At 43.2% G+C, this 25868-nt stretch overlaps 2 protein-coding genes across 5 annotated transcripts; one reads left to right on the forward strand and one right to left on the reverse strand.

Moving 5' to 3' along the window:
• Positions 1 to 1372: 1372 nt before the first annotated feature.
• On the reverse strand, positions 1373 to 14131 carry dapk2a (death-associated protein kinase 2a). 4 transcript variants are annotated; one of them, XM_040136221.1, is made up of 9 exons: positions 13694 to 14130; positions 13325 to 13477; positions 8732 to 8953; positions 7353 to 7491; positions 4481 to 4610; positions 3559 to 3634; positions 3295 to 3447; positions 3087 to 3132; positions 1373 to 2344 (listed from the first exon to the last, which is right to left on the reverse strand). In XM_040136221.1, exons 2-9 carry the CDS (start codon positions 13384 to 13386, stop codon positions 1685 to 1687), a joined length of 1488 nt encoding a protein of 495 aa, XP_039992155.1. In that variant the 5' UTR covers positions 13387 to 13477; positions 13694 to 14130; the 3' UTR covers positions 1373 to 1684. The 4 variants fall into 4 exon arrangements, with proteins under 4 accessions (XP_039992155.1, XP_039992159.1, XP_039992179.1 ...); XM_040136225.1 differs by lacking the exon at positions 13694 to 14130 and adding an exon at positions 13194 to 13248 and having other exon boundaries at positions 13325 to 13438; XM_040136245.1 differs by lacking the exon at positions 13325 to 13477 and having other exon boundaries at positions 13694 to 14131.
• On the forward strand, positions 12819 to 24495 carry si:ch211-112g6.4 (SH2 domain-containing protein 7). Its single transcript, XM_040136257.1, has 7 exons — positions 12819 to 12905; positions 15971 to 16363; positions 18188 to 18277; positions 18372 to 18537; positions 19548 to 19790; positions 23507 to 24190; positions 24283 to 24495. Exons 2-7 carry the CDS (start codon positions 16185 to 16187, stop codon positions 24325 to 24327), a joined length of 1407 nt encoding a protein of 468 aa, XP_039992191.1. The 5' UTR covers positions 12819 to 12905; positions 15971 to 16184; the 3' UTR covers positions 24328 to 24495.
• Positions 24496 to 25868: the final 1373 nt, after the last annotated feature.

Genomic DNA, 25868 nt, shown 5'->3' on the forward strand with positions numbered 1-25868 from the left:
ACCTTAATGTGCTGTTTTAGAGATCCTCTTCTGGTTTGGATTTTTGCTCAAACAGTTTTATTTGAATTTTACCGGATATCATTCACAACGAAAGGATTATTTTTCTGGCACGGAAGCCATTCAACAGTGCCGTGTCATTCGTGGAGCTGTTTTCTCAGAGCGGTGTGAAAAGGTATACGGCCAGTACACGTTCAGTTCGGTAAAATGCCTTTGAATGTGCCACTTTGAGCCGCGTGCGCCATAACTGGGCTTCCAGTTTGATCTCCTGTGGGTTAAGTGTGTTGGATTCCGTGATTCATGCTTTTTTTTTTTTTTTTTTTACATCAATTGGCTCACATTTGGAGAATACATCAAGTTTCATGGCCCTGATCACGTGTTTTGTGAGCTGAACAATTCTCCTAAAAGAGGAAACTACAGGTGGTGGTTAAATATAGTCAGTCTGAGTTGTAGTGGTGAGAAGGAGGAGGTTAAATTCCTCAAAACTGGACACAAGCAAGAAAATAGTTGGTTAAACTGTTAGTTATGAAAAGTGCTGCTCTGGTCCAGTCTTCTACTTAAAATGTGCATCCCATAAATACGCATGTGCTCTCCGAATAGTAATAGTAGTCCTTTCAAGTCTAACGCCCCGTGGCTGACACACTTGTTACCGCCATGATTCAGCAGCTGGCCCGGGTTTTCTGCAAGTTTTTTTTTTTTTTTTTTGTTGCAAGAACTTTAATTGGTATTTCAAATGGATCATGAGACCATTCCATCACCAAAAAAAACTGTGAACATGAAATCACAACTGTCATGACTGGCTCGATCATTCATCAGAAAAATACTGCTTCAAGGAACCAAAACAAACTTCTTAAACTGTATTGAAGACGTCTTAAATTCTGCATCTCGCTGGACTGAGGTCAACACTGATGCTCTGCTGTGCGTGCCGATGCATACATATCCAGCTGAGTTCACACAAGTAGCTTTAATGTTACGGGTGCCACATTTAGGAAGCAAGCGATGCCGCGTGACCTTGTGCTGTTTGTTTCTGTAAACATCAGCTAAGGCCGTCATCTGTATGGACCCATCAGGAGCTGACTGGAATTCATGTGTAACCCACCTTTTAGTGTTTGAATGAATCTATTTTCTTTTTTTTTTTCTTATGTGATTTTATCAGTGGTTGGCGACCACTTTTGATGGGACAATGACAGTTTCTGACAAGGAGGAAGAATGTGTGGGGGAAAAAAAAAACAAAACACCATTTCTCTGGCTCCGCTGCATCAGTTTTGATCCTTGACTTTAACTGTCCATTGTGAGTCTGGCAATGTTATGGGCGTGCAATGCTAAATTGGTGGAGTGCTCTTTTAAGCAGTGAAAAAACACATCATACACAGCATCAATTAAAACATTTCTAATAATTTTATATTAAGCTAGCAGACAAAATACACACATGAAAAAGCCAATGTCTGTCTTCGTTGTCCGACACACAGCAAGACAAAGCCAAAAATTTGACTTAGATCATATCGTACACAATACACAATTTTACACAATTTTTTTATGCAAAAAGTAAGATAATACTTACTAACTTCTTACTGCATGTGTAACTTTTATCATCCTTTAAGGCCTGACACAGTCCTTCCCACTGCACCTTTACCAGTCACTGTTGTGATATTGAATGGTTTTTAAATGACTGTGCGGTACCGGGCGTTTATCTTTGCTGTCCGGTCTCAGTGAAGTCCAAGTTGATCCCAGGAGACAGCAGCTCTCCTCCACAGGAGCGGTTCAGCAGCTCTTTCAACGCTTCGTTCACGTCGCTGTTGAAGACGGTGGCGAAGTTGCAGTTAGGGTAACCTCCGCCACCTCCATCCATGGGAAATGAACCCATCACCTCCTGCACCCATTTCAGCTCTTTGCTCAGCTCCAGGCGCAGTGCATCAAAGTGGTTCTGTCTCTCCTGGTAGCGGCTGCTGACGTCCCCGAGGCTGGAGCTGAAGGCCCGCATGTCGTCCTGCAGGCTCCTCTTCAAGGCCTCAACCTTACGGAACTCATAGCGGATTTGCGAGATGTCATGGCGCACGTCTTCACTCTCCTCCTTGTACCAGGCCTCCTTTTCATTGTATATAGAGACCATGGCATCAATATCTTCTTGCAGAGAGTCATGGGCTGCCGCCAGACCAATGAACGAGCTCTCCATCTGGTCAATGTCCTCCACCACCTGGGCGAAGCGCTCAAAGTTTACGTAGGTGTTGTTGGGCGGCATGCTTGAGTGGGACTTGATAGTGTACTCCCTCAGGCGCTTGGTCTTCAGCTGGCGCCGCTCCCGTTTCTTTGGCTCTTGGGCTTTATTTTCCTCCTTGTGCTCATTGGACTAAAGGTGTTGTGTTTTTAAAAAGGGGGGGAAAAAAAAAAAGGATCGTAAGTTGCTTTCAGCCCCAGAGGGAAGAGCTGACGCTCTCACAGACAGCTCGTGCAGTCATGCAGGTGCATCAGGTAGTAGCTTCTGTTAAAGGTGCACTGCAAACCACAAATAGCTTTCCCACATTATGAGCTAAATAACGGCTTGTGCACAATAAGGCAGAAGGGAAATGACCCAACTGCTTGATGCAGAGCACACACTCCACCTTATGTAGAATGGATAAAGAATTTTTGCACAGATGTTTTGTCGCCTCTGTATATTCCTCCCAGAGTCAGAGTCATTCAAATCCTACACACGGGATTGTTAAAAGACTATAAATACATAGCCATCAGTTGCTTTTCTTAAATCTTAAATGAGGATGATCATAACGGTTGTTGTCATTATGTTTATTATGTCGCTGCTGTTGTTAGGTTACTATTTTGTTTAATATGTTGCAGGTCTGACTGTGGAGCTGGGCCTAGATCTGGCAACTCCTGACTGTACTTCCATTTCTTTCGTTATTTACTTCTACTTATTTCCTTTTTTCTTCTTTATCTTCTAACTCGGTTGTGGCTCCTTTTTTTTTTTTTCATTTTTCAAGGAAATAGAAGGCTGCAGTAGCACTGAATGCAGACAAAGTCCAGTGTGCTCAGTACTGTCTGATTTCAAGGCTAATTTTACACACCATGAATATAAAATTAAGTTTTCATTTTACCTTGATCCACGGATGATTAAGAGCATCTTGAATTGTTAATCTTTTCCTGTGAGAGGAAAAAAAAGGAGAAAAAAGCCCAAATAATTTTACTTAACTATCATAATGACGGAGTGGTTATGTGATTCTGGAAAGCAGGTTAACTTTCTTGTACCGACACAAGTTTGCCCTGAGGAAATTGTCTTCCACTACGTTACGCTTGAGCTCTCACTTCTTATCTTTTTCCAGCAACTGGCTGATGAATTTCTTGGCCAGCTCACTGGTGTGACCGAAGAACTCTTCATCAAATTCATAATTCACGGCTGAAATGTTCCCCAGTGTGTCCTGCTTGGTCTCCCCCAGGAAAGGTGAGGCACCACTGAGCCTGGAACAAGACATGAAAGGAGGAGCAGGTTATCAACCTGTTTGGAGGAGGCCGCAGTATAATGTATAGTAAACCGTGATTGACACGATGTTATATCTGCGTGGCACTCGCAGGATGTAGGTGATGACCCCGATGCTCCACATGTCCGCTTCTAATCCCAGCGGCTCATAGTTGACAATCTCCGGTGCTTAAAAGGCAAAGCGAAAAATTTCAGTTACTTGTGAGCGTAATAATTGGCGACTGATAATTCCAAACTGCTCGCTTGCTTATATTGGGTTGTTCTGTCAGGTACTCCTCATCTTCCTCATCTCGATGCAAAGATTTTATGGACGACCGATCTTGCCCCGCGCTGCAGACGAGTGAACAACTACCGGCATCGCAAAAGGGGAAAAATCATTTATTACTACCACGCCATCTTTTTGTGTCCTGATGAAACCGAATATAGTTTTCACCTGTGGTGGCAATTCTTCCCCTTCCATACAGTACTAGGAGTCAACTCTTGTCTTAATCTAAAAACTAAAAGGTGACTAGTTTTAAAATGATCCATTACACACCCTTTCTCTTCCTCATGTCTCAGTCTCTCCTACTAACCCCCTCTTTTCAGTTTTCTTCATCAGTTTCCTTTTATTTCTTCTCTTTTGTAATATTTCCTTTTGTATAGGTCAATGTGTTGAGATATCGACACGACGACATATATATGGATGGATTGAAGGTCTGAGTTCCCTTTATTGAGTTTATCAGAAAGCAAACGGGCTCAGCTGTAACTTAGAAGAGAACGCTGACTTATGTGCTCTTCTGAGCATCGCTCAGTGTTCTGTTTAAGTTACCTCAGCATGCTTGAGCATTTGTTTATTTACTACCCTTGAAACCATGTTTTAAATTTCCTTTCTCTTTTTGTCCAACTGTATTTCATCAAGTGTGTCGGGATGGGGGATTTTTTTAATCGTGTTTTGTTGTTTCTTGTTTGTATCTTTGTACATTCTCGTTAAAAAATTTCAAAATAAATACAAAAAAAAAAGTTAGCTCGTCTTACCTACAAACTCAGGTGTCCCAAAGATGTTTTTGAACTCAACCCCGGCTTCAATCTTGTGAGCCAGACCGAAGTCGATGAGTTTGATTCTCGGCAACGGCGCATTCTTGTCCAGTAGCATTATGTTTTCGGGCTGCAGACGAGAGAGGAAAATACACGACATAAAGGGAAAAATCATTTATTACTACCACGCCATCTTTTTGTGTCCTGAGAAAGCCGAATATACACCTGTGGTGGCAATTCTTCCCCTTCCATACAGTACTGGAGTCAACTCTTGTCTTAATCTAAAAACTAAAAGGTGACTAGTTTTAAAATGATCCATTCTACACCTTTCTCTTCCTCATGTCTCAGTCTCTCCTACTAACCCCTCTTTTCAGTTTTCTTCATCAGTTTCCTTTTATTTCTTCTCTTTTGTAATATTTCCTTTTGTATAGGTCAATGTGTTGAGATATCGACGCACCACGACATATAGATGGATGGATTGAAGGTCTGAGTTCCTTTATTGGGTTTATCAAGAAACAAGCGGGCTCAGCTGTAACTTAGAAAACGCTGACTTATGTGCTCTTCTGAGCATCGCTCAGTGTTCTGTTTAAGTTACCTCCAGCATGCTTGAGCATTTGTTTATTTACTACCCTTGAAACCATGTTTCAAATTTCCTTTCTCTTTTGTCCAACTGTATTTCATCAGAATGTACTGGGATGGGATTTTTTAATCGTGTTTTGTTGTTTCTTGTTTGTATCTTTGTACATTCTCGTTAAAAATTTCAAAATAAATACAAAAAAAGTTAGCGCTAGTCTTACCTACAAACTCAGGTGTCCCCAAAGATGTTTTGAACTCAGCAGCTTCAATCTTGTGAGCCAGACCGAAGTCGATGAGTTTGATTCTCGGCAACGGCGCATTCTTGTCCAGTAGCATTATGTTTTCGGGCTGCAGACGAGAGAGGAAAATACAGATAATGTCTGAGAACCACCTACCTAAAAAGAAACACACATGACATTAACTGTTGTACTGTTTCCCTCCTGATATTCATTTTACATTGCAAAAAAAGCAACAAAAAAAACCCCCAACAAAAACATGAAGCTTTTCGTAAGGTGTAAAACTGTCTGCGTCCATTTTTTGCCAAAGGATAAAATGCACCGAGAGAGGACTGATCAGCAGAAAGCAGCGACCAATGCACATGCAGGAAACAGCTAATCATTTCAGACTCACTTCATGTTTTCTACATTAAACTCAGCTAATTGCTCCACCTAGTGGAACAAATCTCCCCCGCGTATTTTTTTCTGTGTGTGTTTGTCCTTTCTGTTCAAGGAACATTTTGTTCTGCATTGCCTGCTAACACCTCCCTGCTCCACCTGCTGCGTCTGTCAGAACAAGAGAAGAGGAAGACAACAGTCATAAGAGATAAAGTGAGTGGAGATTAATTAATAATAGGGGGAATTATCTGATAAATTTAGTGAATAGTGGCAAACCAGAGGAAAATGTAGGATTAGAGCTGCAATCTGTCGATCATTTTCTTTACCAATTTATTGGCAGATTAGCCAAAGACATTCAGCTCATAATGACCTAAAACAGAGAAAAGCAGCAAATCCTCACATTTGAGAAACTGGAACAAGTGAAGGTTTGACATTTTTGTTTGACTGAAACATCTCACTGATTATCAAACTAGCTGCGGATTAATTGATTGATTAATTAGTTAATTAGTCAGTGGACTAATCGATTAATCGAATAACTGTTTTGGCTGAAAAGGTTTTGGTCGTATCCACAGCTTATTATTCCCATCATTTTATTTATATCTATGCGTCTACAGGCGTCTTTATTGTGTCACTTGTGTTTCCATCCAGCTACAAGACTTAGTACAGCCCCTACTGTGACACCAGACTAAATAAGACTCACCACAGAACAGTCTCACCGCAAGGTCCGTTCAGTAGCTATTCTGGAGCTTTTGATCACATCCCGTGATCTTCATCAACGGATGAAGTTTGCCCAGTTTCCCAGTTTAGATACATCTATTACAGTTTTCCAAATGTGAAGGAAAAGTGGCCAAAAATATACAAACATACCCACAGTTTTTCCGTCTCTGGAGTTAAGTTCTCTAATGGTAAAAAAACTGTGAGGAGGAGCCGATTTCTTTGCAATCGTAACCAGTATTCTACGTTTTCTGTTATCTAGCCAAAATGGATAAGAAGACGTTAGAGTGCTCAGCAAGAATTGGAAATTTGAACAGCCGCAAATTCCATAACAACTGGCAAACTCCATCTGCTGATGAGGATCATGTGTTGTGACTGAAAGCCCCAGACCTGCTACTAACTGGACCCTGTGGTGGCCCAACATTGTCTCCTTTAGGTTTCATCCACTGCCATGTTGAAGAAAATAGACACTCACTGAACAAAGAAATGAAAGATGAACCAAACACCTACCGTTCCCTGTTTCAGTAAAGAATAAAAAACTGTCACATGGTTGACAACTGCTCGTCACTTACTGACATGACCTCAGGTCACGTTTGAGGTCTTAGGTGCAGTAATTGGAGGTTTTGTTTGTTGCTGTTGTTGCTCGCTGACATACGGTCCCTTTGGACAGATGTGCGGTCAAGAGACAGAAAAACAAAATGTGGTGTCTAAAGGTTCTATTTCCTTTATAGTTTGATATTCAAATCTATTTGAAAAATCTTCTTCTAATACAAGTTCTGTAGTGTTTTTGGGAAAAGCTCTACAACCAATGCTGAAATCACTCCGAGCAATTAACCCTGACCATGACACAAGCTTTTGTCCCTCTGAGTCGATGAGGTCGCCACACAATTCACCGCGACCTTCTGACTTACACGGCTCAGAAATGTGAAAATGCTCAACAGGCCGTGGCACGTCTGGTCTGGACAAACCTTGAGATCAAAGTGGGCAATTTTTCTGGCGTGGAGGTAGTTGACCCCCTCGAGGATTTGCTTGATGAACTGAGTGGCCTCTTCCTCGCTCAGAGACTCCTTCTGCGCCAGGAAATCGAACAGCTCGCCTCCGGAGACCCTGGAAGACAGACATCTATCATCCAACCGCCTGCAACCCAGGCGGTTGGATGCGCAGCAAGGGTCGCACTGCAGTATTAAAGTCGGCATTAACAAAATGTGGTAATGTAAATGTAGAGGGGGGCGCTTTCTATGGTCGTACGGTATAGAAACACATGGACTGCCCCCCACTTAAATCAGGGGTCGGTGGTGGGAGAACCAAATCAAAAAGTACAGAAACGCACTGTAAAATACTGAATTAGAAGTAAAAGTCCTGGAATCAAAGTTTTACTTGAGTAAAAGTAAAGAAGAACGATCAGCAAACATACTGAGGGTGTCGAAAGTAAAAGTACCGCCCTTCACCGAGCGTCGTAATATACTGTAGCAAATGTCATCATATTATTGAGTTAGTACAAAGGGACGCGTCAACACGTAGAAGCGTTTTAATGCTTTCGCTGGTTGGGCTGTGGCCCAATTTCAAATAGTCTACATTAAATGTTATGTTAGATCTGCCGCAGTGAATCATATTTCATGAACCGACCATTTGTTGGGTGTGTAAACTAGTAAAGTCTGTAAAGTAACTATTAACTACAGCGGCAGACTAAATGTAGTGGAGTAAAAAGTACAGTACCTGCCACCGAAATTTAGTGAGGTCGAGGTTTAAACCAGCAAGAAAGGAAACTGCTCAAGTACAAGTACCTAAAAATTGTACTTAAGCACAGTACTTGAGTAAATGTACTCGGATACTCTCCTCCACTGCTGGGGGTTGTCCGTAGGGCTTCACTACCCTGTCAAATCAAAACATTCTAGATTTCCTTTGCACCCAAGTTCGACATGGTTTCGTATCTCGGGAAACGAAATGATCTCCACCAGAAGTTCAGATAAAGTGCTGTGATTCCGAGCTGCGTAGTTTGTAATGACTGACCCACCGATGGACTGCCGGTTGTTAAGGGGTTTTAATGATGTCGCACTCCAATACACAGTTAAAAACGGTTCCAGACATGGTGAAAACCTGTTATCACACGTCTGGAGGCGTCTGTTTAACAGTACAGCGAAAACCTTGACACTTTAATAGTAACTGTTTTGTCACAGTGCCCTGCTATTTTGTGGTCTTAGCCAAATTCTCCCAACGCCAAATGCAATATAAACAGTAAGTGGGATTCAGTAAACAAACTGAGATGCAGCCCATGTCTGTGTGTTGGACCCGAGGCTCCCGAGTGCCTGCGTTTTTGGGAAAAAAACCTGATCCTCCGGTGACTCACAGCTCCAGGATGAGCACCACGTCGGTGCGGTTCTCGTAGACGTCGTGCAGCGTGACGATGTTGGGGTGCTGAGTCCGCTGCAGGATGTTCACCTCCCGCTCTATTTCCTCCCGCCGCACTCCTCGAGAGCTGGCCATGCTCTGCCGCTTCTTGATGAACTTGGCGGCAAATTGCAGACCCGTACTCCTCTCCCTGCATTGCTTTACGATGGCAAACTGCCCACTGAAACGGAGAGAAGCAAAGAAAAGTCCTCGAGTCGAGCTTAAAAAAGTGGGAGCGGGTCGGACTCCAGTGCTTTTCTCATAGCTGCTGACAAACACGCAGGTATGGGATGAACTGCCGGTAGTTCAATTTAGAGACAGACGAATAAATCACCCAGACAGATTCATCGGCTGATATTGGCTCATTGCAGATATATATAATATCTGCTTGTACCTGGGCCAATGAGTAACAAGAAATGCCGAAAGACGTGTTTGAGGTCAGTTAGAAACAGTGTCTCCATTACACAGTCTGTCCACCGGACAACGCCGACCGCTTTGTTTTTCCCGCTCAGTGCCTCTACGGCTTCCTGTATTGTCGTCAGACTTTCTGAGCTCTCACGTATCGACATGGGCATTGGCGACAAAATCCCAGCATCCGTCAGGCTGTAGTTAAATTAGAAGCAAATGTCACTGGACCTTTCACTGTCGCACCACCCCGTACGACAAGCCTGCGTGTCGACGGCCCGGTCGAGCGGGGGACTCGCTCCCGGCGCACGAGGTCTAGATGTTCGATGCCGTCTTACAGATCAGTACAGCACCTCCACAGATCTACAACTCACATCGCTGCCATACTTCCTCACCGAGATTCTGCCCCTACTGGCTTCGTATTTGTGCGCTGTTTGTTCGATGGGCCCTAGGTGCCTTTAATAAACTATTATTATCATTTAAGCCTCCACGTTCAGTTTGAAGTTGTGTTGAATGGTTAAATGCAGCTTTGGTTTAACTTCCTCTGTGGGTGAATTCCCACCATTCCCAACACTCCAATCTTCTCCTTCGCTTCCGCTTTGCCAACCTTCGTCACTTTGAAGCCGCCACGCCTGACCGACGATCCTCCTGCCGGCGTTTCTCAAGCCGAACCACTCTCGGGACGCGGTTCTTGGTTCTGTCACTCTGCCTTTCGGACTCACTACCGCCCCACCCGCCAACTCTCCCATCACCACCATGACCTCCAGAAAGTTCAGGTAGGTTCAACAGAGAGTCTAGACTCCGGGAAAAAAAAAAAAAACCCTTCAGAGTCTAATCACTAAAATGGTTCTCTTCGGCTAACATCAACAAATGTTGCTATTCATCAACTAACGATTATTTTCATAATCGATTATTTCCTCGATTCATCAGTTAAAAATGCCAAACTGAAATTTCCTAGAGCCCAAGAAAATATCAAATGTCTTGTTTTGTGCAACCAACAGTCTCAAACCAAAAACATTCAGTCAACTGTAACGTTAGGACGAGGAACAACAGCACATTTTCACACATTTGAGAGGCTTAAAAAGGAAAATCAATGGATCATCAAAATAGTTCCTTCACTTTCTGTTCATAATTAATAATTCGCAGGCTCATAATTGCAGCTCCTCTTATTGAACCTCGCCAATCCTCGGTCCTCGGGATCGAGTGTTTAACCCTCAGTTTAACCCTCAGTTTAACCCTCAGTGTTTCCTTTATGCCCTGGAGCGTGTCTTCTCCTGAGCCCCCTGGGCAACCTGAGCAGAGATATGAGGAACTCAACGTCCTCGACAATCAACCTCTGGCTTCGTGCAGAAAACACAGTACACCCGCCGGCCTGCAAGGGGGCTAATCAATTTTCAAACCTGAAAAGCTCGCAGCAGGGCGCAGACTGAGCGCGTCTCCTGACCCACTCAGGCAAATGAGATGCAAATACGTTTATTTGACTTATATTATTATTGCTCAGTTGTGCGGCTTACTGAATATGAACACTGCCCCCCAGTCTGTAAGCCAACACCCCACTTCCTCATCTGCAGCCAGCCTGAGAGCAGATGGCGGCTGCTTAAGATAGAAGACGCTTAAAAAGGCAGCATCGAAGGGCACAGCAGTTGTCTCCAACCTGACCCCGCACAGCAACAACACTGGGCCTAAAATACCCCCTTATTTATGTGCGCTCCACTGATTTACGGAGACATGGCTTTATATTTTTGCGTATTTTCCGGCCATCGTCAGTCGAAGGAGAAGCTTTGGCGCCGCGTTTCCAGCTGTCGAGGCGAGTGAAAGAGACGTTCCGCAGACGCGGCACGCTGCTCAATGAGTCAGTGTCGTTTCCACACTGTCAACGCGGTAACTGCGCGGTGCAGTGACCCACATGCTGGTTGGCCCTCTCAAGGTGAGGTAGGAGGCAAAGCCCCATCAATCATGATCGACCCTGACTGGAGTCTTCATAGATAATTTATTTTAATATAAAACATTTAAATTAGTAACCCTCAGTTTAACCCTCAGTTTAACCCTCAGTTTAACCTCAGTTTAACCCTCAGTTTAACCCTCAGTTTAACCCTCAGTTTAACCCTCAGTTTAACCCTCAGTTTAACCCTCAGTTTAACCCTCAGTTTAACCCTCAGTTTAACCCTCAGTTTAACCCTCAGTTTAACCCTCAGTTTAACCCTCAGTTTAACCCTCAGTTTAACCCTCAGTTTAACCCTCAGTTTAACCCTCAGTTTAACCCTCAGTTTAACCCTCAGTTTAACCCTCAGTTTAACCCTCAGTTTAACCCTCAGTTTAACCCTCAGTTTAACCCTCAGTTTAACCCTCAGTTTAACCCTCAGTTTAACCCTCAGTTTAACCCTCAGTTTAACCCTCAGTTTAACCCTCAGTTTAACCCTCAGTTTAACCCTCAGTTTAACCCTCAGTTTAACCCTCAGTTTAACCCTCAGTTTAACCCTCAGTTTAACCCTCAGTTTAACCCTCAGTTTAACCCTCAGTTTAACCCTCAGTTTAACCCTCAGTTTAACCCTCAGTTTAACCCTCAGTTTAACCCTCAGTTTAACCCTCAGTTTAACCCTCAGTTTAACCCTCAGTTTAACCCTCAGTTTAACCCTCAGTTTAACCCTCAGTTTAACCTCAGTTTAACCCTCAGTTTAACCCTCAGTTTAACCCTCAGTTTAACCCTCAGTTTAACCCTCAGTTTAACCCTCAGTTTAACCCTCAGTTTAACCCTCAGTTTAACCCTCAGTTTAACCCTCAGTTTAACCCTCAGTTTAACCCTCAGTTTAACCCTCAGTTTAACCCTCAGTTTAACCCTCAGTTTAACCCTCAGTTTAACCCTCAGTTTAACCCTCAGTTTAACCTCAGTTTAACCCTCAGTTTAACCCTCAGTTTAACCCTCAGTTTAACCCTCAGTTTAACCCTCAGTTTAACCCTCAGTTTAACCCTCAGTTTAACCCTCAGTTTAACCCTCAGTTTAACCCTCAGTGTTTCCTTTATGCCCTGGAGCGTGTCTTCTCCTGAGCCCGTGGGCAACCTGAGCAGAGATATGAGGAACTCAACGTCCTCGACAATCAACCTCTGGCTTCGTGCAGAAAACACAGTACACAGGTCGGCCTGCAAGGGGGGGGGCTTCAATCAATTTTCAAACCTTGAAAAGCCTCGGCTGCAACGGGACGCAGACTGAGCGCGTGTCTCCTGACCGACTCAGGCAAATGAGATGCAAATACAGTTTATTTGACTTATATTATTATTTGCTCAGTTGTGCGGCTTACTGAATATGAACACTGCCCCCCCCCGTCTGTAAGCCAACACCCCACTTCCTCATCTGCAGCCAGCCTGAGAGCAGATATGGCCGCTGCTAAAGATAGAAGACGCCTTTAAAAAAAGGCAGCATCGAAGGGCACAGCAGTTGTCTCCAACCTGACCCCGCACAGCAACAACACTGGGCCTAAAATACGCCCCCCCCCCCCTTATTTATGTGCGCTCCACTGATTTACGGAGACATGGCTTTATATTTTTGCGTATTTTCCGGCCATCGTCAGTCGAAGGAGAAGCTTTGGCGCCGCGTTTCCAGCTGTCGAGGCGAGTGAAAAGGAGACGTTCCGCAGACGCGGCACGCTGCTCAATGAGTCAGTGTCGTTTCCACACTGTCAACGCGGTAACTGCGCGGTGCAGTGACCCACATGCTGGTTGGCCCTCTCAAGGTGAGAGGTAGGAGGCAGAGCCCCATCAATCATGATCGACCCTGACTGGAGTCTTCATGAATAATTTATTTTAATATAAAACATTTAAATTAGTAAACATTCATAACCCCCCCCCATCATATTTAGCGATTCTCGCGTGTGACTCGGCCGCTGCAACAGAGCACTGATGCACCGACCCACCTGGCGATCTGATGCAAAGTTTGTGTGTGATGCACCGGCACATAATCAGCTTCAAGGCCGCGATGCCCCGGCACTCGCGAAAGGGTCCCCGTCCACACTGTCACTTACTGGGATTCCGATTTCCTCTCAGACTCCGGAACCTTTTTATTTCACGATATCGCATCTGAAAAAGAACAAAAACGGATGCAAATGCCGTGCGCTTCAACGCGCTTTACTTCCGGCCGTCGCCGCGTCTGTACCTTCCCAACTCTTCGCCGATGTCGTAGAAGTCCTCCACCCTCTGCTGTTTGAACAAGCCCATGGCCGCGGCCCCCACCGGTGTTCGTGGTCAGGGGGACACCTCGGTCTCCATCTCTGCTGACCTGTCGGACCGGGCCGCGCTTAGTTAGTCGCTGTGAATGAAGAAACGAAAGAGTTTTCACAACTTTTTAACGGTTCTGGACGGACGCGAGCGAGCCCGTTGAGGGAGCCCGTCACTGCCGCTGTCGCCCCGGGGCTCGGTTCGCTGTAATCACCACCCGAGGTACCAAAAACAACCCCTGCGTTATTACTAAAAATGTCCGCGGCCGTAAATAATACCCCGTAACACCAGTGAACAGGCGTCTTACCGTGTTAAAAATAGTTGGTACAACTTCGGACCGTGTCCCCCTTGTCCTCCTCCCGTCCTGCTGTGTCTCCGTGTTGTGCTCAGACCACGACAGATCTGCAGCGTCCCAACACGGTCCGCTCTCAAGCGTGATGTTGGGGGGGGGGGTCACCATACAGAACTTCATTCGGAAAACTGCCAATTTAACGTGGCTTTGCTCGTAGCCAAGTGAGATTCGTTGTGTGTGTTTTTGCTAACGCTGCCATGTTTCCACCAGGACCCGGCGGTTTGACTGACAACAACCGGCCGCGCAGGGCGAAGACAATGCCGGCATTCGTCCGCACATTTGCCGAGAGCTTCACACGACGCAGAGTCGGGGAGACCGTGACGCCGCGAGCGCTGAAGCGGGCGCGTGCCTCTGCCGATCGAACGTGTTTACATCGCAACGTTATGTGCGCGCGTCTTGCACTCCCGCTGTGCGCGCGCCCTCTCTCTTGCTCGCGCGTGACACCACGACACCTGTTTTTCCTCGCGCGCTCCAGCCGGCTGTCAGCTGCTTAAAATAAACAGGTTTTAATCCGCTGATTGTTTTAATCGTGCCGATGGATTTGAACGCTTTTTTTTAACGTTTGATTTACTTCGATAAATCCACTTTATTTTTATTTGGGCTTCACTCCCTGAAGAAGTGCGTCTTTCGTGGCGTGTGGGGGAAAAAAAAATAAAATTCTGATGAGTATAAACCATCACAGTGTAGTTTTGTTCCGTTTATTTGTCCCTCCCAAACAAAACATGGCTTCCCTTTTTTTCCCCAGTACCTTTCTGATTATCCTGCTTGTTCAGGATTTAGCTGTGACTCACACTTCGGTCCCAGTCGAGCACAAAATTACTTTTATGTCCTCAGGAGTCGATAAAGTTGAACACTCAAACCAAAACTAAGATTATGTTTCATTACTGTGGGACTTTGTCATCCAGTCACACAAAGGGCCCCTGGGCACAGACATGCCAGTCGTTTTGGAAATATATGAGACCACTTTGCTTCTCTGTGTAGTCATTTTGAGTCCTTTTTTGGTCGTTTCTAGTCCCTTTTTACTTGTTTTGCCAATCTTAGGGGGTTTCTTTGAATCCCTTTGAAGTAATTTGATTGATTTTCCAACAAGAAATGTTAACTTTGAAGAAACTTAAAACAGAGGCTCGGGTCTCGGCACGTTCAGAAATCCATCCATGTATCCAGCCCATTCAATTTCTCCAAATACTGCATTCATTTTTTCCTATCTAGTGGTGATAGTTGGAGACTTCATAACTTAGGGTTGGGTATCCATAAAACCTGCCGTGGATATCAGTGGTCCCCGGAGGATAATTCATAATAGTTTCGGTGACCCGCCCGGCCTTCCCTCCATAACACCGCCATCTGGCCAATTTTTTGTACACAACAAGAAATAAAAGGAATCTGACGTGCAGACTGTCGTGAGATTTACTGAACATGTTCATGGTTCCAAGAGAATGAACCCCTTCCATTTAGAAAAAACTATTAATGTTAATGTTGCGCCTCCTTCAGCCAAAAAGGTGTTTGCCATTTGGGGTGTAGTGACAGTGTAACATGGCAATGTCGGTCTGTCAGTCAGTCAATCACTTTAGTCAAGACTGAGATATCAGGACTTTTCCTCTACAGTGCCAACATAAGGATGACAATTTTGGTTTGGAGTGAAATATCCTGACAACTACCGAACGGACTATCGGGAAGTTTGGTTCAAGATATTCAAGGTTCCGAGAGGATGAATCCTAATGTCTTTGGTGATCCTCTGTCTTTTCCTCCAGAGCCACACTGAGGTCGACAATCGTCATTTTGAGCAAAATATCTGGATAAATCTCAGGCGGCTTTCTATGGAATCTGGTGCAGACATTCATGTTCCCCTCAGGATGAACTCTAACAACTTTGTTGATCCTCTGATATTTCATAGCACCATCTTAAGGTCAAGGTCTAACTTATGTCCAATACTTTGGTTTATGACCAAATCACCTGCAAAATTAACGTGGTTACTGATGCCCGCATCTAATGCTTTACCTTGTTGGGATGGGCTGTGGGGTGGGTCCCTATAATGAGATGGTGTGATCGGATCTTTGTCCCCACACCGCGATCGATACAAACACACTCTGTAGCACAGACATACACATCCATGTCCCTGCTCCCTGCCTCAGCTCCTGTATTTTCACATAATCAAGTAAGGGAAGAAGTGTTGCTGTACATCAGAACCAAGATAAACACAAACTAAATGAAAACTTTACTATGTTCCTATTCCAGTTCAATCTGGGACAAGGAACAAAGATAGTAAAATGAAGCTGGCAGCCCAATGAGAGGTAGAAGAGTCCCTGGTAGATAAACTGAAACAATACCACCATTCAGATGAGAGAGAGACGCCCTGCGGAAATAGTCAAATGAGGCAGGTCATCGTCTTCCTTTTGAGAGTTATACACACTCCGAGCACAGAGTCTGCACTACAGTGCTGCCACTATTCATGTCAGCACCTGACATAAGTGTGAGGATGGAGAAGAAGTTGGGTGTTGACCCGCAGATGGAGACACCAGAGGGAGGCCTGAAGGAGCTGGTGCTGAGGTGGTTCACTGAGACGCAGGCGGCGCTCATCCTGAACAATGGAAACTTCCCCGACTGGTTTCAAGGCTTCGCTGCGAGAAAGTAAGCAACACAGAGAAGAGTCTTACCACAAGATCTGTGGTTTACGAGTGAGGAGTTTGTTTTTTTGGGGTTTTTCTTTGTGGGAGTTAAAGACTCTTTGATGCTTTGGCTCATAAAAGTTGCATCTGTTTTGGCTTCGTGGCTTTTAGTAAGCTCTGGTATTTTTTTCGGCTTTATTTGGACAGATTTCTGCGGCTTAATGTTGATATCTCTGCCGTCAACACTTTGTTTTTCCCAAGTATGTTTATGTCTTAGATGCAGGGCTTTGGCTACTGAGGACGCTGAGGTCATGGTCAACTACTTGTACTTATTAGTGTTATGTCCATTTTATGCCATTTTGTAATTAGTAGTAGTACTCCACTACAATTCAGAGGGAAACTATGGTACTTTTTACTCCACTGCTGTACATTTATTTGACAACTTTAGTTACTTGTTGCTTTGTAATATATAATTGTCTTATAAAATATGATGTACTGTTATAGATTAATTTACCCAGCAGTACATTAAATAGTTCCAGTTAGCTCCACCTTGACCAGTGGCAGCATAAAATGTTGCTCACACATTAATGCATCAATGATAATGATAATAATAATAATAATAATCCAATATCTAATAGTATAACACTCACAGGGGACATTTTTCAGCATAATACTAACTACGTTTAATACTAACATCCTTTTACTTAACTCAAATTCTCAACGCAGGACTTGTGGTTGTAATGGAGTATTTTCATCTTGCAATATTGCTACTTTTACCTAAGTAACAGATCTGAATACTTCCTCTACCGTTGATATTATGTGCTCCTCAATTTTTATGGTAATTCAGGGGTTTTAGCAACCTCAGATGGGGGTTACATATGTTGCATATTTCATATGCAGATTAAAATATTTTCAGACTCAATATATTTGTAAATAAGACTACTTTTAGGCAAACAAAACATATTTATAAAAAGAATTTAGTATTTCTCCAAGTTATTCCTGGTAGTGTGGTAAGCCGGGCCTTCAAATTTGAAATGAAATATTTAAAATATAGTTTAACAGTCAAATCATAAACAAAACAGGAAAAATACAAAGGATTAAATGAATTTAAAGACTTTGTTTTTGGCCAAGGGGGTGTTGTAGGACTTCGACTCATGACCTCAGAATTTTAAAAATCCTTGCTACAGCCCTGGTTAGTTAAATATTTCAAATACTTATAAACCATAGAATTTAGAGGGACGATTTGCATTAAAGCAAGACTATGTCCCTTTTGAGGAATGGTGGCCATTGTGGCCACAAATGGCACTTCGGAGATACCTGCGCGTGGAGTTGTGTTGTGTTGTGTTTACTTTTGAGTGTTTTACTTTTGTGATGAAACCAATCAAGTGTTTATCTGTCGAGAAGCAGAGAAGAGAAATAAAGTCAGCAAACTGACTCCGTCATGTTATGTCGCACTGCAATATCCACCTTCCGCTTGCTAACATTAGCCAACATGAGCTACTGGTCACACCAGACCACGTAAGGCTGTATCAGCAAAAGAGTTAAGGACTGTTTTACTGCTTGTGAATTTAATTTTTCATTTGTATGACAAAATCGACTTGATTCCTACTATAAAGGCTGTGTTTTCACACTGAAAAATCCATGTACCTGACAGGCTCCATGACTCTGGACGTAACAGGAATGGATATAGTGTCAGTAGAGCTTTGTTTTCTCTGTGTGATGTGTGTCAGACTGAATAGAGGAGAGATATGAGACCGACAGAGGTTTCATGAGATACCAGTGTTATTTCTAAATGTAATTTGCCTGTAAGTCTGTTTAATTGGTTCTGTCTCTCTCTCTGCCCCAGGGACGCAGAAGATCTATTGAGAGATAAAGCTCTGGGCTGTTTTCTGATTCGCCTCAGTGATAAAGCCATTGGCTACATCCTGTCCTACAAGTGAGGCAAAAAAACCGAGCCTGCTGAACGTTGTTAAACTGTTTCTCTGCTGCCTTTCTGGTTCATCTCACTGCCCGTGCGTTTTCCTCCAAAGGGGCCACGACAGGTGCCGCCATTTTGTCATCACCCAGAATCCAGACGGGCAGTTTGCCATATCAGGGGACTGTCAGACTTACCACAGTCTCACAGAGCTGATAGAGCATTACAAGGTCAGCCCCATCCAGCCCTTTGGAGAATGCCTGACCTCCTGCTGTTATGAGGTGAGGAGGGGCCGGTTAGCCACAGAAGGTTCCATTAACTCATATGTCATTTATATTGATCCATCATTTAAAACGTAATGTAATGGAGATAAAACAATGAGTATCAGGCACATTCATGGATGGATTATGAGACAGTGGGCCCCTGGGCACAGGCAGGTAAAAGGTCTCTTTTGGGTCTTTTTGCATCTTTTTGTAGTCGTCATGTCGTTTGTAGTCATTTTGTGCCTCTTTCTGGTCATTTTGTGTCTCTTTATGGTCTTTTTTGTCTTTTCGTAGCCTTTTTTGTCTCTCTTATTGTCATGTTTTGTGTCTTTGTAGTCATTTTGTGCCTCTCTCTGGTCATCTTGAGTCTCCTTCTGGAAATTTTTCATCTCTTTGTGGTCATTTTTGTCTTTTTGTAGCCCTTTTGTCTCTCTTGTTGTCATGTTTTGTGTCTCTCTGGTCATTCTGTGTCTCTTTGTAGTCGTTTTTTGTCTTTTTGTGGTTGTTTTATGTCTTTTAACTGAACTTTCAAACAAGGAATATTCACAGTCACTTCATACAGGGGCTCTGGTTAAGGGGCCCCCAGCCTCACAGGGCAGCTAGCATGTCTGTCGTTGATACAAAGAGTAAAGATGATGCTGTAAAAGGGGCTTTTTTAAATCACTTGTCGACAGCCTATACTGTTGGACCTTAAGCACTAAGACAGCATGCCTTTCGTCAGTAAATGTAACGACAGCGGATTTGAATTACAACTTGTTGAATCAGCAGTGTCTGACACGAACATAAAAAGCTGCAAATCTCTGACATTGAAAACCTTAAACACTGTTTGGCCAGTTGGTGCACTGCAAGCAACGCTACAGTTTCTAATTCTGAAAGGCCATAACTGCTACACCCCTGGTTTAATCTGACCAGTGCCTGTATTTACATGCCTCATTTACAAATCTCTCATGTTTTTCCTTGTTGAAGCCCCATGGGCTTGTAAAGAGCCACAGAGAGACAATAATAATAACACGGCTTGCTATTTTCAGGAAAACACAGGTGAACTGTACGATGTGGTGAATTACAACCCCAGAAGGAAGTCTGGGGTGAGCGTCCAAGCTCTGAGGACTCTGTGGGACCAGAAAAATGATCATCACAGCAACCCTGGCAACAATCAGAGGACTCAGCAGCACAATACCCCTCCTACAGTGCAGCCGCCTGCACTGCCTCCTAAATCCAAAAGCAGAAAGCTGACGGGAACAGTGTCTGTAGACGCAATGTCCCTCTCACAGGTATGACAGGGAGTACACCTGACTGATTATGATTTTCAGTAGGACAAAACCTTGGCACATGTGGACTTTGTTACCCCTCGTCTACACCTGTTCATCAAAATAGTCAATTAGGTTTGAGACATCTCCATCATGACCTCGTACCAAAATGTTACTAACAAGTTTTTATGTTGAATTATAAGTTAATGACTCTGTTGTTTAACTACTTTTCTTACAATCTTTGACATTTCAATGAGTATGTATGTGCACAAAGATGCCAGCATTGTGTTTTTAGAACACTACCGAGTTGTTTCCATGTCAGCTCCGTTAATGTAAACTCAAAAATACCAGAGATGGCATTTACACATTTTCTTTACACAGCAGTTACGTGGCCTGTTGTTGTTTTATGTTTTCTCACACAACTCAAACAACTCTATGGCTGTATGGAAACCAACAGTTGTAACACAGTTCTGGCTACACTCTTAGAGTTAAATGTAAACTTGCCGGTGTGAGTTTACAAGTACTGTCCCTGTACAGTCTTTGTGCCTCACCATCACACAGAGTAACCAGTAACATTAAAGACCTTAAAAGGAACGAAATAATTTTGTCCCTTATACAAATGAATAACTACGTAAACTAATAGGTTCCTGAGTGCTTGTGGGTTATAAATATTGTTACTTATTTCAATGTTCAGTGAGTAGTTTGCCTCATAAGAGAGTGATAATACCTGATAATTGCTGAACAGTTTCAACATTAAACACTGAATCCTGCCAGTCCGGCTTTTACCAAAACAAGTCAGCTTGGTTTAATTTGAGTCCGAATGGTCTCCTGTTTCAAGATTTAAGCAAAATACTTAAATAAAACTGAGACCTGTGATTAAACAGTAAAATAGCAGAGTGGCCGTGTACAAGCTAATGTTACACAGATTAATGATTTAGCTAGAAGTGTTATTAAGAAGTTGGAAAAAAATCATATCTGAGTGTCTACACACACAACTTGCATCACCTTCAGTCATGCAGTAAAGGATTTGTGTAGATTTTTCTTACTGCAGGAAGATTTAGTTAATTATTATTCAACAGTGGTTTAAATATTAACAGTGCTTTCACTAAGCCGCAGAGCCCACCTACACAGGCCGCAATATATGAGCTTACACTTAAACTGTTTGATCACTTGAACAGTCTGTCTGCAGTTCATTCTCCTGTTAGATCGATGTACTGGTTTGACAACATATTGGCTTTGATTAAGTATTGGATATTGGATTGTCATGTCATCTACTGCCGTGACCCTGCCTTCAAAAACCCTTATTTCATTAGCATGGGATTAAGTTGAGAGTTTAAGTGCCCCATGATGATTTCAGAGGCTTAGCAAACCTGTACCAGAATCAGCTTCTTGTGAAAACACTGAAGGTTTTGACATGAAAACAGCGCCCGGTGTTGCATTTCACAATTATTTCTGATTGATTTATCGAAATAGTTGATTAGTCAAGAAATGGTTCCACATTTTGTGTAATGAGTTTATCGTTCGGTAAAAGCTAAGCATATAACCCCCCGTGAAAACACAGCCTGACATTTTAACACGTAGGTTTTTGTCCAGATGAAACAAATGAGATACATATAATGTGGTAATTAGTGAGCTTTGCAGGCGTGTCATTTCCATCTGTTTCCAGTCTTTGTGCTAAGCTAAGCTAAGCTAAGCTAAGATAACCAGCTGCTGGCTGAAGCTTTACATTTAGCGTATACACATGAGAGTGGTGTCAATCTTCTCATCTAATGCATGGCAAGAAAATTAATAACTGTATTGTCAAAAATGTCACACTTTGTCTTTAACTAATTAATTTACAGTTTGGTAGATTAATCCATAAAATTGCATATAAACTGATGATATGTTTTTTATATTACATCTTAATTTGTAAAATAACGAGCAATTACAACTGCTAAATAAATGTAGTAGGGTAAAAAGTACAGATTCCCTCTAAAATGTAGTTAGGTCCAAAAAAGAATATTGTGGAACTACTCAAGTACGAGTATCTCAGGATATTATTTAAGTACAGTATGTGAGAAAATGTACTTAGCTACTTTTCACCAGTGTTTCTTGGTCATTTCAAGGTTCATGGGGTAAAATATATATTCTCTTCAAGCTTGAAAGTTCATTCATGACCTTGGAAACAGCTGTTGCTCACCACCAGGCCCAGCGGTGCCTGTTGTGGAGCTTTCAATCATATCAAACAAGAGCCGTAACTTTGGTTCATAGAGTTGACTCGTTCGCGACCGACACATCAGTAATTCGCATTCACACTGCTAAAAGAAGATGTTGCCCAGACCACCTCCGAAAGTGGTCCGAGTTGTCGGATCTCAGTGCATCCCTAAAGCGTCTTGGGTGCATGCACACCTGTACTTGGAGCGCTCCACTTGTGATTGGATCACCCAAGACGCATGTTAATGCCAGGTCTGAACAGGGCCCAAGTAAGCGTTGGCGGACTGAGTTTTGAAGTTGGCCGGAATCCACCTTTGGATGACGTAATGGGCTAGTGAACTTTGTCACGTCAACCCCCTTTCACTCTCATTCTAGCATACTGTTTTTGTACAACTAAAATATGGTAAGAAAGGCATTCCCTCTTCTCATCAGGGTACTTACAGACCAAAACGGTAGCAACCAACGGGGAGTGAGCTCGCAAAGCCTTCTATGGTGCCGACGCTCTTACGAAAAACACTTCATGTGCGTTTAGTCCCCTGGGCCTATTTTCTGAGCGCGCCTATCACTCCCAAAGCAAAAGCTATTTAACGCTTTGTTCATGTCCAATTCATCAGTGAGGTTTTTTGTGGCTGTGCAGGAAAAGCAGGTTGTTAAGCCGTTTCTCTGTCATTGTAGATCGGACGCAGGTCTTCAAATGATGGAGACTTGAGAAACTTCGCTGAGCTGTGGCATTGGATTTCGGCACAGTGAGGTAGAGACGCAGTAGCTTTACCACTCTTTTACCATAAAACTCGAAACAGGGGACGGGCAAAAAGTCTCGTCCCCCTGGTCCGGCGCTGGTAGGCTAAGTACAGCCTCACAGAGCCACTAGCATGGCTGTACACTCTTCATTTTGTTGAACTGCCGCTTCCAAGGTCAAGGATGAACTTTTAAGCCAACATCACTGTCATGTCCGTAAAGTGCTCAGAATATCGGACATTTTAACGTCTACGGTTCCATTACACCTGGGCTCCATCTGCTGAGGAAGACTGTGTGATATGATTGAGAGCTCCGGAACAGCTACTAATGGACGTTGTTGTGAGACTGTTTTGTTGCTGTAGGTTTTGAAAAATCTTAATCTTTAAAATAAATAGTAACTATAGCTGTCAAATAAAGGTAGTGGAGTAAAGAAGTATGAAGTAGCAGAAAAGCAAAGTACCTCAAAATAGTACTTGAGTGAATGTATGTAAATGTAAAGGAAAAAGAGTAATTGGAATTTTTAAAATTAAAGCTGGAGGCATCACAGGAGAACAAGACAACTACTGCTGCAGTGATATGGTCCACATGGGTACAAAGTGAGAATCCAGTCAGAGGTTCACAGACGTGTATTTCGACTGGGTTGTCCAGTCCTAGGGAATCTGTGCGTTTCCAGGTGTTGGGGAGTACGACTGCATATGTGAAAACAGTAGTTTAAAGCCTTTAGTGTCTCTAGAACAGCCACTAATGGACTTTGTAGTGAGATCGTTTTGTCAGCCACATTCTCATAGTTTTGTCATCATGTCTTTCAGGGCGTACCTCCAGTACCAAAACGAGGCGTTCCTCTGGGCTTCTCCCTGAGTGGTTCTCTGCCGGACACAACATCCCATCCAAGCGAAACCCAGACCAACCCAAACAGATCGGAGCGACTGCGCGGAAACACAACCCCAGTGCCGATGACAGACAGAGACTCGTTTGATACCACTGACACAAGCTATCCTGGGGATCTTTGTCCATCGGGTACCACATACTCTGAGCTGACACATGTGGAGAGCAGGAGCAAATCTCTACCACACCTGGACAACAACAATATGGAGGAGGAGGAGTACTCTAACCATCTCAGTAGTCCCTCCTTCACAACATCAGCAGCATCTTATTCACCCACTCACATGAAGAGGGTCACCTGCCACACGTACTCCCTCCATGATCCCGGGGCTCAGAGGCCGAACACCTCCAGGTCAGAGCAGCAGAGCGATGATCTGGAACTGCTGAGGCCCAACCCCTTGTACCAGGCCTCCGAGGGGCCCGGAGGGCATTCAGGTCAGCAGGGAGACAGCATGTACGCTGAGGTCCCCCAGAGGCCGACCCCCGCTGGTCAACCGGAAGACACCTACGAGCAGATCCCCGGGGAGGCCGCCGCCGCCGTCCAAGGCAACACTTATGAGTCGCTGGACGATATTAAGACCAAGAAGTCCAAATCCACCTGGGGGAAAAATGTAAGTCAGAAACAATGACCAGCGTTGTTGATGTTGAGAGCAGAAATATCTAATATAATGGCTTTTCTTTTTTGTTTTGTTTTTGTTTGCAGAATATGAAATGGAAGAAATTCCTTCCCGATTACAAGAAGAAATAAGAAAGACTCATCATGTGGATACTTTTGTGTTCAAAAGCCGAAACGACTGTTTGATATTTAGTTAACAGAGACGGAGGTGAAATGAGTATTACAAATGTATCAAACTTTATTAATATTATTTATTCTGGTCATTTTCCTGACATGTTTTCTATCTCACAATTTTAGCAAACAAGATTAATTATGATGCATTTTATTATTATTATCATTTTTATTTCTATTAGTAGTATTGGTGGTGGTGGTGGTGGTAGTATTTGAGTATTTGTAGCAGTGGTGGCATTAAAGGTGGTAGAGTATTCAGTCAGTTGTGTATTTTGTCAATGAACCCTTTCAAAAATCCATAAATTCAAACAAATTAACTTTTTATTTTCACTTTTAAGTAAATCATCAGTCACTGGGAGACTTGTGTCACTATTCTACACAGGTTCATATTTATACATTTTTATTTGACTAGCAAAAACATGTTGAGGTGAAAAGACTTATTTCCATGTCGTCCAACCAAATATTCAGTCTCTGCTTCCAGGACTTAGTTGTTCTATTCCAATATATTTAAGAGCGACGGCAGTAAACCATGATATATTTGTCTCTGTGGCTTCATGTAAAATTACCACACTATGAAAGTACTCCACTACCAGTTAAAGTCCTGCATTCATAATTTTACATAAGTAGAAGTATTAACATCGAAATGTACTTAAAATATAAAATGTAAGCATGCTCAGAGTGTTATATTATACTATTGGATTGTTATTACTGATACATCACTGTCTGAGCAACCTTTGTAATATTTTTACCGTAGCTGGTTGAGGTGGAACTAGTTTTAATTAGTTTATATATTGTTGGGTAATTCTGGCAATAACAATGCATCGTATTTTAGAATTTGATCATATGCTTTATTTGAAAAATCTTGACCTTTATAGTAACTAGTAACTGTAGCTGTTGAACAAATGTAGCAGATGAGAAGTATAAAATAGCAGAAAAGTAAAGTAACTCAAAATTGTACTTAAGTGCAGTACTTGAGTAAGTGTACTTCCCATCCCTGGTCTGGAAACTGTGCAAAGAAAAAGAGTCTGTTACAGATTTGGAATTTTTAAAGTTAAAGCTGGAGGCAACACGGGAAAATCGTGACAACTGCCGCTGCAGTGGTAATGGTCCACAGTCGGTACGGAGTGAGAATCCACTCAGCGGTTCGCAGACGTGTATTTGGACTTGGTTGTCCAGTCCAAGGATGAAACTAGTTTGAGTCCGGTCATTAGGTAGAAATATATTCTGTCTTTCTTGCATTCCCAGCTTCAAATATTTCCTGTGTGTAAACTGAACACCCCACCTCCTCCTTCCTCTCTACTCTTGACGATATGCTCTTTGTCTGAAATGCGTCCCAGCTCTTTTTGAACCGACTTCATGATGACATCTTTCTCCATTTGAAACACCATCCTCATCATCTGCGGGTCTGTCACCTCTCTCCGATGGGGCCGTCGACCGGGGAGGATTCCTCTCTTCTCCTGAAAGACCTTCCCAAAAGGCTTCTTTTGTCCTGTTAGGGCCGC

The sequence above is a fragment of the Xiphias gladius genome, chromosome 1 (assembly GCF_016859285.1).
Source record: "Xiphias gladius isolate SHS-SW01 ecotype Sanya breed wild chromosome 1, ASM1685928v1, whole genome shotgun sequence".
In the NCBI taxonomy this organism is placed as follows: Eukaryota; Metazoa; Chordata; class Actinopteri; order Istiophoriformes; family Xiphiidae; genus Xiphias; species Xiphias gladius.

Excerpts from the sequence above, each read along its gene's own strand:
- si:ch211-112g6.4 (XM_040136257.1), top strand. The coding sequence starts at position 16,185 with ATGTCAGCACCTGACATAAGTGTGAGGATGGAGAAGAAGTTGGGTGTT. Across the intron at positions 18,538-19,547 it reads TGACCTCCTGCTGTTATGAG|GAAAACACAGGTGAACTGTA; the intron begins GTGAGGAGGGGC and ends TGCTATTTTCAG. Across the intron at positions 19,791-23,506 it reads ACGCAATGTCCCTCTCACAG|GGCGTACCTCCAGTACCAAA; the intron begins GTATGACAGGGA and ends CATGTCTTTCAG.
- dapk2a (XM_040136221.1), bottom strand. The coding sequence starts at position 13,386 with ATGGGCTTGTTCAAACAGCAGAGGGTGGAGGACTTCTACGACATCGGC. Across the intron at positions 7,492-8,731 it reads GTGGTGCTCATCCTGGAGCT|GGTCTCCGGAGGCGAGCTGT; the intron begins GTGAGTCACCGG and ends TCTGTCTTCCAG. Across the intron at positions 4,611-7,352 it reads TTGCCCACTTTGATCTCAAG|CCCGAAAACATAATGCTACT; the intron begins GTTTGTCCAGAC and ends TCTCGTCTGCAG.